This window comes from Thalassophryne amazonica, chromosome 7 (assembly GCF_902500255.1).
Source record: "Thalassophryne amazonica chromosome 7, fThaAma1.1, whole genome shotgun sequence".
Taxonomy (NCBI): Eukaryota; Metazoa; Chordata; class Actinopteri; order Batrachoidiformes; family Batrachoididae; genus Thalassophryne; species Thalassophryne amazonica.
In genome coordinates, this window is record NC_047109.1 from 6,009,252 (window position 1) to 6,021,776 (window position 12,525).

At 46.7% G+C, this 12,525-nt stretch overlaps 1 protein-coding gene across 1 annotated transcript in view; it reads right to left on the minus strand.

Annotated features, from left to right (window-relative positions):
• Positions 1-12,525, minus strand: part of adcy3a (adenylate cyclase 3a) — a 359,639-nt gene that overhangs the window by 136,682 nt on the left and 210,432 nt on the right. Inside the window, exon 14 of the mRNA XM_034173754.1 lies at positions 8,275-8,356. Within this exon, the coding sequence (XP_034029645.1) occupies positions 8,275-8,356 (82 nt within the window). The remainder of the gene's footprint in view (positions 1-8,274; positions 8,357-12,525) is intronic.

Consider the following 12,525-nt stretch of genomic DNA (forward strand, 5'->3'; position numbering starts at 1 on the left):
AGTCATGTATCGGGTGAGTTTGAACACAACCTACAATCGCGTTTTAGGTGAGTTTGTAATCAAACTACAATTGCATATGGGATGAGTTTGAACCCCACCAGTAGCCACGTATCTAATGAGTCTGAACCACACCTACTGTCGCGTATCGGGTGACTTTGAACACAAATCACAATCACGTATCAGGTGAGTTTGTACCCAAAATACAATGGCGTATCAGGTGACTTTGAACCCCACCTACAATCGCGTATTAGGTGAGTCTGAACCCCACCTACAGTCACGCATCAGGTGAGTTTGAACCCCACCTATAGTCACGCATCTGGTGAGTCTGAACTCCACTTACACTTGTTTAAAGGGTGAGTCTGAATCCCACCTACAGTCGCGTATCTTGTGAGTCTGAACCCTACCCACAGTTATGTATGAGGTATGTCTGATCCCCACCTACAGTCGCGTATCGGGTGACTCTGAACACAACTTAAAATCACGTATAAGGTGACTATGAACCCCACCAACAATCGCGTATCAGGTGAGTTTGAACCCCACCTTCAGTCACGCATCTGGTGAGTGTGAACCCCGCTTACACTCGTTTATAGGGTGAGTCTGAACCACACCTACAGTCACTTATCGGGTGAGTCAGAACCCCACCTACAGTCGCGCATTGGGTGAGTGTGTACGCCACCCACAGTCGTGCATCAGTTGAATTTGAACCCCACCTACAGTCGTGTATAAGGTGAGTCTGCACCCCAACTACAATCGCGTATCAGGTGAGTTTGTACCCAAACTACAACTGCGTTATCAGGTGACTTTGAACCCCACCTACAATCGCGTATCTGGTCAGTCTCAACCCCACTAACACTCGTTTATACGGTGAGTCTGACCCCCACCTACAGTCACGTATCTGGTGAGTCTGAACTCCACTAACACTCGTTTATAGGGTGAGTCTGAACCCCACCGAAAGTCGTGTATCAGGTGGTCTGGACCCCATCTACAGTCACATATCGGGTGAGTCAGAACCCGACCTACAGTCGCGTATTGGGTGAGTCTGAACGCCACCTGCATTCGTGTATCAGGTGAATTTGAGCCCCACCTACAGTCGTGTATCAGGTGATTCTGAACCCTACCTACAGTCATATATGAGGTGCGTCTGAACCCCACCTACAGCCATGTATCGGAAGACTTTGAACACAACGTACAATGAGTTTGTACCCCACCTACAATCGCATATCAGGTGAGTTTGAACCCCACTTAGAGTCACGTATCGGGTGAGTCTGAACCCCACCTACAGTCGTGTATCAGGTGAGCCTCCACCCCATCTACAGTCATGTATCGGTTGAGTTTGAACCCCACCTACAGTAGCTTATCTGGTGAGTCTGGATCCTGCCTACAGTCATGTATCGGGTGAGTTTGAACACAACCGACAATCGCATTTTAGGTGAGTTTGTAACCAAACTACAATCGCGTATCGGGTGAGTTTGAACCCCACCAGTAGTCACATATCTAGTGAGTCTGAACCCCACCTACTGTCGCGTATCGGGTGACTTTGAACACAACTCACAATCATGTATCAGGTGAGTTTGTACCCAAACTACAATTGCGTATCAGGTGACTTTGAACCCCACCTACAATAGTGTATTAGGTGAGTTTGAACCCCACCTACAGTCACGCATCAGGTGAGTTTGAACCCCACCTATAGTCACGCATCTGGTGAGTCTGAAACCCACTTACACTCATTTATGGGTGAGTGTGAACCCCACCTACAGTTGCGTATCTTGTGAGTCTGAACCCTACCCACAGTTATGTATGAGGTGTGTCTGATCCCCACCTACAGTCGCGTATCGGGTGACTTTGAACACAACTTACAATCACGTATCAGGTGAGTTTGAACCCCACCAGTAGTCACGTATCTAGTGAGTCTAAACCCCACCTACTGTCGCGTATCGGGTGACTTTGAACACAACTCACAATCATGTATCAGGTGAGTTTGTACCCAAACTACAGTCACATATCGGGTGAGTCAGAACCCCACCTACAGTCGCGTATTGGGTGAGTCAGAACTCCACCTACAGTCGCGTATTGGGTGAGTGTGTACGCCACCTACAGTCGTGCATCAGTTAAATTTAAACCCCACCTACAGTCGTGTATAAGGTGAGTCTGCACCCCAACTACAATCGCGTATCAGGTGAGTTTGATACCCCACCTTCAGTTGCGTATCTGGTGAGTCTGAACCCCACTAACACTCGTTTATACGGTGAGTCTGACCCGCACCTACAGTCACGTATCTGGTGAGTGTGTACGCCACCTACAGTCGTGCATCAGTTAAATTTGAACCCCACCTACAGTCGTGTATAAGGTGAGTCTGCACTCCAACTACAATCACATATCAGGTGAGTTTGAACCCCACCTTCAGTTGCGTATCTGGTGAGTCTGAACTCTACTAACACTCATTTATAGGGTGAGTCTGAACCCCACCGAAACTCGTGTATCAGGTGGTCTGAACCCCACCTACAATCATTTATCAGGTGAGTCAGAACCCCACCTACAGTCGCGTATTGGGTGAGTCTGAACGCCACCTACAGTTGTGTATCAGGTGAATTTGAGCCCCACCTACAGTCGTCTCTCAGGTGACTTTGAACACAACCTACAATGAGTTTGTACCCCACCTACAATCGCATATCAGGTGACTTTGAACCCCACCTACAATCGCGTATCAGGTGACTTTGAACCCCACCTCCAATCGCGTATCAGGTGAGTTTGAACCCCACTTAGAGTCATATATTGAGTGAGTCTGAACCCCACTTACATTCGTGTATCAGGTGAGCCTCCACCCCATCTACAGACATGTATCGGTTGAGTGTGGAACCCCACCTACAGTCACGCATCTGGTGAGTCTGAACCCCACTTACACTCGTTTATAGGGTGGGTCTGAACCCCACCTACAGTCGCGTATCTTGTGAGTCTGAACCCTACTCACAGTCATGTATGAGGTGTGTCTGAACCCCACCTGCAGTCGCATATCAGGTGACTCTGAACACAACTTACAATCGTGTATCAGATGACTTTGAACCCCACCTACAACTGCGTATCAGGTGAGTTTGAACCCCACCTTCAGTCACGCATCTGGTGAGTCTGAACCCCACTTACACTTGTTTATAGGGTGAGTCTGAACCACACCTAAAGTCGTGTATCGGGTGGTCTGAACCCCACCTACAGTCACATATCGGGTGAGTCAGAACCCCACCTACAGTCGCGTTTCGGGTGAGTGTGTACGCCACCTACAGTCGTGCATCAGGTGAATTTGAACCTCACCTACAGTCACATATCGGGTGAGTCAAAACCCCCACCTACAGTCGCGCATTGGGTGAGTTTGAACGCCACCTACAGTTGTGTATCAGGTGAATTTGAGACCCACCTACAGTCGTGTATCAGGTGACTCTAAGCCCTACCTACAGTCATATATGAGGTGCGTCTGAACCCCAACTACAGCTGCGTATCGGGGGACTTTGAACACAACCTACAATGAGTTTGTACCCCACCTACAATCGCGTATCAGGTGACTTTGAACCCCACCTACAATCGTGTATCAGGTGACTTTGAACCCCACCTACAATCGCGTATCAGGTGACTTTGAACCCCACCTACAGTTGTGTATCGGGTGAGTCTGAACCCCACCTACAGTCACGTATTGGGTGAGTCTGAACCAAACCCTGCAGTCGTGTATCGGGTGAACCCACCTACAGTCGTGTATCGGGTGAGTCAGAACCCCACCTACAGTCGCACATTGGGTGAATTTGAACACAAACTACAATCGCGTATCAGGTTAGTTTGAACCCCACCTACAGTCACGTATCAGGTGAGTCGGAACCCCACCTACAGTCATGTATTGGGCGAGTGAGAACCCCACCTATTGTCGTGGATCAGGTGAATTTGAACCCCACATACAATCGTGTATCAGGAGAGTTTGAACCTCACTTACAATTGGGTATCAGGTGAGTTTGTACCCCACTTACAGTCATGTATCAACAGAGTCTGAACCCCATCTACAGTCACGTATCGGGTGAGTTTGAACCCCACCTGCAGTCGCGTATCTGGTGAGTATGAACCCCACCTACAGTCGAGTATCTGGTGAGTCTGAACCCTACCCACAGTCATGTATGAGGTGTGTCTGACCCCACCTACAGTCGCGTATCAGGTGACTTTGAACACAACTTACAGTCGCATATCAGGTGACTTTGAACCCCACCTACAATTGCGTATCAGGTGAGTTTGAACCCCACCTTCAGTCACGCATCTGGTGAGTCTGAACCCCACTTACGCTCATTTATAGGGTGAGTCTGAACCACACCTAAAGTCGTTTATCAGGTGGTCTGAACCCCACCTACAGTCACATATCGGGTGAGTCAGAACTCCACCTACAGTCGCGTATTGGGTGAGTGTGTACGCCACCTACAGTCGTGCATCAGGTGAATTTGAACCCCACCTACATCCGGGTATAAGATGACCCTGCACCCCAACTACAATTGCGTATCAGGTGACTTTGAACCCCACCTCCAATCGCGTATCAGGTGACTTTGAACCCCACCTCCAATCGCGTATCAGGTGAGTTTGAACCCCACCTACAGTCACGTATTGGGTGAGTGTGAACCAAACCCTGCAGTCGTATATCATGTGAACCCACCTACAGTCGTGTATCGGGTGAGTCAGAACCCCACCTACAGTTGTGCATTGGGTGAATTTGAACACAAACTACAATTGCGTATCAGGTGAGTTTGAACCCCACCTACAGTCACGTATCAGGTGAGTCTGAACCCCATCTACAGTCACGTACTGGGTGAGTGTGAACCAAACCCTGCAGTCGTGTATCAGGTGAACCCACCTACAGTCGTGTATCGGGTGAGTCAGAACCCCACCTACAGTCGTGCATTGGGTGAATTTGAACACAAACTACAATTGCGTATCAGGTGAGTTTGAACCCCACCTACAGTCACGTATCAGGTGAGTCGGAACCCCACCTACAGTCATGTATTGGGCGAGTGAGAACCCCACTTACTGTCGTGGATCAGGTGAATCTGAACACCACATACAATCGTGTATCAGGAGAGTTTGAACGTCACCTACAATTGGTTATCAGGTAAGGTTGAACCCCACCTACAGTCATGTATCAGGTGAGTCTGAACCCCATCTACAGTCACGTATCGGGTGAGTTTTGAACCCCACCTGCAGTTGCGTATTTGGTGAGTATGAACCCCACCTACAGTCAAGTATCTGGTGAGTCTGAACCCTACCTACAGTCATGTATGAGGTGTGTTTGAACCCAATCTACAGTCGTGTACCGGGTGAGTTTGAACACAATCTACAATTGCGTATCAGGTGAGTTTTTACCCCAACTACAATCGCGTATCAGGTGAGTTTGAAGCCCACCTACAGTCATGAATCTGGTGAGTCTCTGAAGTCCACCTAAAGCCATGTATCAGGTGTGTCTGAACGCCACCTACACTCACATATCGGGTGAGTCAGAACACCACCTACAGTCGCGTATTGGGTATGTGTGAATGCTACCTGTATCAGGTGAGTCTGACCCCTACCTACAGTCATGTATGAGGTGTGTCTGAACCCCACCTACTGTCGTGGATCAGGTGAATCTGAACCCCACATACAATCGTGTATCAGGAGAGTTTGAACCTCACTTACAATTGGGTATCAGGTGAGTTTGTACCCCACCTACAGTCATGTATCAACAGAGTCTGAACCCCATCTACAGTCACGTATCGGGTGAGTTTGAACCCCACCTGCAGTCGCGTATCTGGTGAGTATGAACCCCACCTACAGTCGAGTATCTGGTGAGTCTGAACCCTACCCACAGTCATGTATGAGGTGTGTCTGACCCCACCTACAGCTGCGTATCAGGTGACTTTGAACCCCACCTTCAGTCACGCATCTGGTGAGTCTGAACCCCACTTGCGCTCATTTATAGGGTGAGTCTGAACCACACCTAAAGTCGTGTATCAGGTGGTCTGAACCTCACCTACAGTCACATATCGGATGAGTCAGAACTCCACCTACAGTCGTGTATTGGGTGAGTGTGTACGCCACCTGCAGTTGTGCATCAGGTGAATTTGAACCCCATCTACAGCCGTGTATAAGATGACCCTGCACCCCAACTACAATTGCCTATCAGCTGACTTTGAACCCCACCTCCAATCGCGTATCAGGTGACTTTGAACCCCACCTCCAATCGCGTATCAGGTGAGTTTGAACCCCACCTACAGTCACGTATTGGGTGAGTCTGAACCAAACCCTGCAGTCGTGTATCGGGTGAACCCACCTACAGTCGTGTATTGGGTGAGTCAGAACCCCACCTATAGTCGCACATTGGGTGAATTTGAACACAAACTACAATCGCGTATCAGGTGAGTTTGAACCCCACCTACAGTCACGTATCAGGTGAGTCGGAACCCCAGCTACAGTCGTGTATTGGCTGAGTGAGAACCCCACCTACTGTCGTGGATCAGGTGAATCTGAACCCCACATACAATCGTGTATCAGGAGAGTTTGAACGTCACCTACAACTGGGTATCAGGTGAGTTTAAACCCCACCTGCAGTCGCGTATCTGGTGAGTATGAACCCCACCTACAGTCAAGTATCTGGTGAGTCCTAACCCAACCTACAGTTATGTATGAGGTGTGTTTGAACCCAATCTACAGTCGTGTATTGGGTGAATTTGAACACAATCTATAATTGAGTATCAGGTGAGTTTGTACCCCAACTACAATTGCGTATCAGGTGAGTTTGAAGCCCACCTACAGTCATGAATCTGGTGAGTCTGAACCCCACTAACACGCGTTTATAGGGTGAGTCTGAACCCCACCTAAAGTCATGTATCAGGTGTGTCTGAACGCCACCTACATTCACATATCGGGTGAGTCAGAACCCCACCTACAGTCGCGTATTGGGTGAGTGTGAATGCCACCTGTATCAGGTATGTCTGACCCCTACCTACAGTCATGTATGAGGTGTGTCTGAACTCCACCTACTGTCGTGGATCAGGTGAATCTGAAACCCACATACAATCGTGTATCAGGAGAGTCTGAACCCCATCTACAGTCGGGTATCTGGTGAGTCTGAACCATACCTACAGTCATGTATGAGGTGTGTTTGAACCCCACCTACAGTCGTGTATCACGTGAGTTTGAACACAATCTACAATTGCGTATCAGGTGAGTCTGAACCCCACTAACACTCGCTCATAGGGTGAGTCTGAACCCCACCTAAAGCCGTGTAGCAGGTGTGTCTGAACACCACCTACACTCACATATCGGGTGAGTCAGAACCCCACCTACAGTCGCATATTGGGCGAGTGTGAATGCCACCTACAGTCGTGTATCAAGTGAGTCTGACCCCTACCTACAGTCATGTATGAGGTGTGTTTGAACACAACTTACAATCGCATATCAGGTGTGTTTGAACACAACTTACAATCGCATATCAGGTGAGTTTGAATCCCACCTACAGTCACGTATCTGGTGAGTGTGAACCCCACTAACACTCCTTTAAAGGGTGAGTTTGAGCCCCACCTAAAGTCGTGTATCAGGTGTATCTGAACTCCACCTACAGTCACATATCAGGTGTGTCTGAACCCCACCTAGTCACATATCGGGTGTGTCTGAACCCCACCTACAGTCACATATCGGGTGAGTCAGAACCCCACCTACATTCGCATATTGGGTGAGTTTGAACCACACCGACAGTCACGTATCGGGTGAATTTGAACCCTACCTTCAGTCATGTATCGGGTGAGTCTGAACCCCATCTACAGTCATATATCAGGTGAATTTGAACCCCACTTACAGTTGCCTATCGGATGAGTCGGAACCCCAGCAACAGTAGCATGTCAGGTGAGTTTGAACCCCAGCGAGAGTCATGTATCAGGTGAGTTTGAACCTCACCTAGAGTCCTCTTGTTGCTATCATGCATATCTCTGCATCATGATTGCTGTTTCCTCATCAATCTTGCTCACTAAGTTGATCAATGACATAATTGATCGGTGAAATACTTGAATGACAGGTGACTCAAGTGTGTCAAACATTGTCAATGTCATTTGTTCCTTTGTTAGCTTTGCGGGAAAGTTGAAACACACAGTTTGGGTATCACAGATACTGTTTTCAGTATATTTTAAATCATGACTGCTGGGACAGGCTCCACCCCTGTGAATCTGAATTGGAATAAGGGCATTCAGAAACCTGATGGATGTTAAGCAAACACAGGAAATATAGACTTACATGGCGGGAGAAATAATAGAAGCTGACCATCATGATGAAGATCATAACTGTCAATGTGAACCTGGAGGGCACAAGGAATGACCTGAAAAGAAGAATGTGGACAGACTGAACATTCCCATTGCTCAACAAGTTCGTTTAGGCTTTTCTACACATGCATCATCCAATTCTACCACAATATGTCTCACCAAATTAAAAAGACACACAACATGTGGCATACATCAATTCTTGAAGGATTTAGACAGTTTTTGGAATGCTTCCTCTGTGCACCACTGTAAAATGAAATATTGTTCTTGGACTGTCGACTTTCAGCTGTAATTCCAAAATATCACATTATTCAATTAGGAATTACAGGCATATAAAAACAAATTCTCTCCATATACAAAGAGTATGGTACTGCATGGTACATCTGTTGGGATGACAGTGAGTGTGCAAGAAGGAGAGGAGTGACGGAAGCCACCAAGACACCCAGACAACCCTGAAGGAGTTCTAGGCTTCTGTGGCTGTGAGTGGAGAACTTGTGTGTCATGCAAGTTATTGTCTGTTGCACAATTATTCATACAGAGTCGGGTCAACCTTCATTGACAGGGACAACCCACCTTAACAAGTTTAATCCCTCACTGACAGCGTCAACCTTCATTGACAGGGTAAAGCCTCATTGACAGGGTCATTCATAAGATCAATCTTTATTCACAGGGTCAATCCCCAATAACAGGTTCAATCCCAACTGACAGGCTCAACCCTCAGTGACAGGGTGAACCTTTATTCACAGGGTGAACCTGAATTCAGAGTCAGCCCTCATTCATCGGCTCAATCCTCCACTCTTATCTACACAACTTTGACCTGCTCACCATTATCCACATGATGTTATCAACTCCACCATTATTTACATAACTTTAATGAGCCCACCATTATCTACATAACTTAAACAAGCTCACTATGATCTATGTAACTTTATCAAGCCCACCATTATCTACATAATTTTAACAAACACTTTAAGCCTCTGGGGTCCGAGGGCATTTTTTGGACAGTTCACTCGCCTGGCATAAATGTTTTATTATTGCTGTTAACAGCTCTTACTGCATCCCATGATCAAGTTTTATGTCTCTTTTTTTCAGGACAACTTGTGCTTTCAGAATATATATGTTTTGTTGTGTTTTATAAGTGTAAAAGGTTTACAATCAAAAATAGGCAAGGAAAAAATAAAGCAAAAAATAATTTTCCACACACATTTATTCAAAACACACACCAAACTATAATAACTGTTTTGACACTTTATAAAGGTAATTTGGGCTCTTGTGTGATAGACTGTACAACAAAAAGGTTCAAACAATAAACACAAATGTATATTTTGAACAATATATACAAAATGGTCTATGTGTTTTGTTTGTCTTCATCTCAAAGCAATTTCTGTATGCTATTACACAAAGATTACATCACAAACTTCTTCTACTGTGTTTTGGAGTGTTCCGTCCTGCTCTGAAAGCAGCTTACACTCTGAGGAGCGGCCCCTCCCCCTTGCTCCATTGATATAGTAAACAGTGCTTTACGCCGGAGCGAGCTTGCCACAGGCTTATTCAACATTCACAGGTAATGAGGAGTGGAGCATCTTTGAAACTCACACACTCTGTGTTTGAGCATGTGAGATTGTGTGAGAGGCGCTCCATCTGCTCACTTTCACTGATCGCTGTGCATAATGGCGCAGGGCGCATTGGAGCCAACAGCTAGATGGCTATTCCAATGGGCCAACTAGTAACACATCACTCCTAAAAACGATCTTTGGTTTATCATGTGAGGTTTCTGTGTAGGCTCTCAGTTGTCCAGGTGGTTTTCATAGTAGAGAAGCTTGAATCTTCGACTGGACTGGGTTGCTTGACGTGAGGACGTTTCGCTTCAAATCGCAGAAGCTTCCTCAGCTAAAATTCTTGCTCTGGTAGTCTGACTTCTGTCTTGACTCTTGTAGAGAACAATAAAACAGAAGCCAACAAAAGCTGGAGTTTTTAACCTAACCAGACCCCTCCTACCGAGATGCCGACTGCTACAGGCTAGTGATTAAACAATAGCTCTAATTAGCACCTATTGTGCTCTAGTTATCAGGAAGTTTCACAACCTTTTAGTGCAGAAAAGGCATACTTTCAGTGGGAGTAGTTTTAAAGATACACCCAGACAAATTAGTGACAACAGGGAAAATTAGGTAAAGAATCTGTCCAACAGGGTTCTTACACAGACAGAAAAGGATGTGCTCGCTAAAGGACTAAATTTCTCAGTGACCCCTAAACATATACCGACAGTAGATTACATCACTGCAGTAGAGTCAGCCATTAAACATAACAGTTTGTCAGAGTCAGAAGCTGGGGACCTCCGACTAAGAGTCACAGCAGTGCTGAACAGTGCTAAGCCTCCTCCGTCCAACATCACAGGAGAAGAACAGAAAGCTTTGTCAGCACTGCAGAAGGCCCAAAGCATCCTTATCCTGCCAGCAGATAAAGGCAGATGCACAGTGGTCCTGAACACATCGGACTACGAGGCCAAGATCAACAACTTGCTCAGTGACTCCAGTACATACGAACGTCTGAAGAGAGACCCCACGAGCGGCTATAAGAAGAAAATCATTAGCTACCTCCAAAACCTGGAGAAAGAGGGACTCATCGACAGGCAGACATACTACAGACTGTACCCGGGAGCCGCCACTCCATGCATCTATGGACTGCCCAAAATCCACTAACAGGACGTGCCACTCAGGCCTATTGTATGTAGCACAGATTCCATCACATACAATTTGGCCAAGCACCTCAAGTGGATTTTGGCTCCTCTAGTGGGTAACTCAGACCACCATGTGGAGAACACACAAGATTTTGTGAACAAGATCAAGGACCTGCAGCTGGAGGCAGATGAAACTATGGTGTCATTTGATGTGACATCGTTGTTCACCTGCATCCCCACCGCTGAGGCCATCTCAGCTGTGAGGCAGAGACTGCTGGAGGATGTGTCTCTACTTGAAAGGACCAAAACTCACACCAGACCACATCTACCAACTCTTGGAGATCTGTCTTAACACCACGTATTTCCTGTTTAGGGGGAATTACTACAGGCAGATCCATGGTTGTGCGATGGGGTCTCCGGTATCCCCCATTGTGGCCAATCTGTACATGGAGCGAGTGGAGAAGACAGCCTTGACGTCTTTCATGGGCATCTCTCCCAGTCACTGGTTCAGATATGTCAATGACACATGGGTTAAAATCAAGCAACAGGAGGTCGAGGACTTTACAGAACACATCAAGTCGGTGGATTCCAATATCAAGTTCACACGGGAGGATGCCAGAAACAACCAGTTAGCCTTCTTGGACTGTGACGTTACGATTGGAGAGAACAGGCAGCTCCAGACAGGGGTTTACAGAAAACCCACTCACACTGACCAATATCTGCTCTTTGGCTCAAACCACCCCCTTGAACACAAGCTCGGGGTGATCAGGACTCTTCAACACAGAGCCCTACAGGTGCCCACAACTACAGAGGGAAGGGCTAAAGAACAACAACTTGTACAGAAAGCCCTCACAGTATGTGGGTACCCACGATGGTCCCTGGACAAAGTGCAGAAGTCACAGAAAACAAAGAGACCAGATAGACAGGAGACGGAGACAAGAAGAAGAGGAGTGTCTCTCCTTTATTTAGCAGGAGTAGGGGAAAAAACTACAGAGGATCTTCAGACAGCACAAAATCCCAGTTTACTTTAAACCAGTTAACACCTTGAGACAGAAAGTCCGGTAGCTCGAAAGTCCGTGGAGTTAACTTTTCAGCATAAAAAAGTAAGTTTCTATCTCACATCATTAAAAAGTTATTTATAATTTAGTGAAGCTTGGTCTCAGCTGTCGCATATGACGGCATCGGTCCCAGAGGTTTAAAAAGCTCGCCATGATCTAGGGTTCTCAGCAGGATTTTATCTCATCGTAATGAGATGGAAAAATCACCTTAAAAAGGCAGGAGTTTGGGGATGCTTCGGCTTCGCCCTCGCCCAAAACTTTTGCATTATGGACTTATAAAGGGCCTTCTTTGTTAGTCTAAATATACCAAAATCTTAAGTCCAGACGGAAGAAGCGAACATTTCTACGCTTCAAAATGTGAGGAAAGTGTCTCCAAAAATTCCACCAATTTGAGGCTGAAGCTGCAGAGGAGACCTTCATCGATTAAATGTGTTGACAGTCCAGTTCACCTGTCATCTCTGCAAACTCACACCTACTGCTATGCTTCTAAATA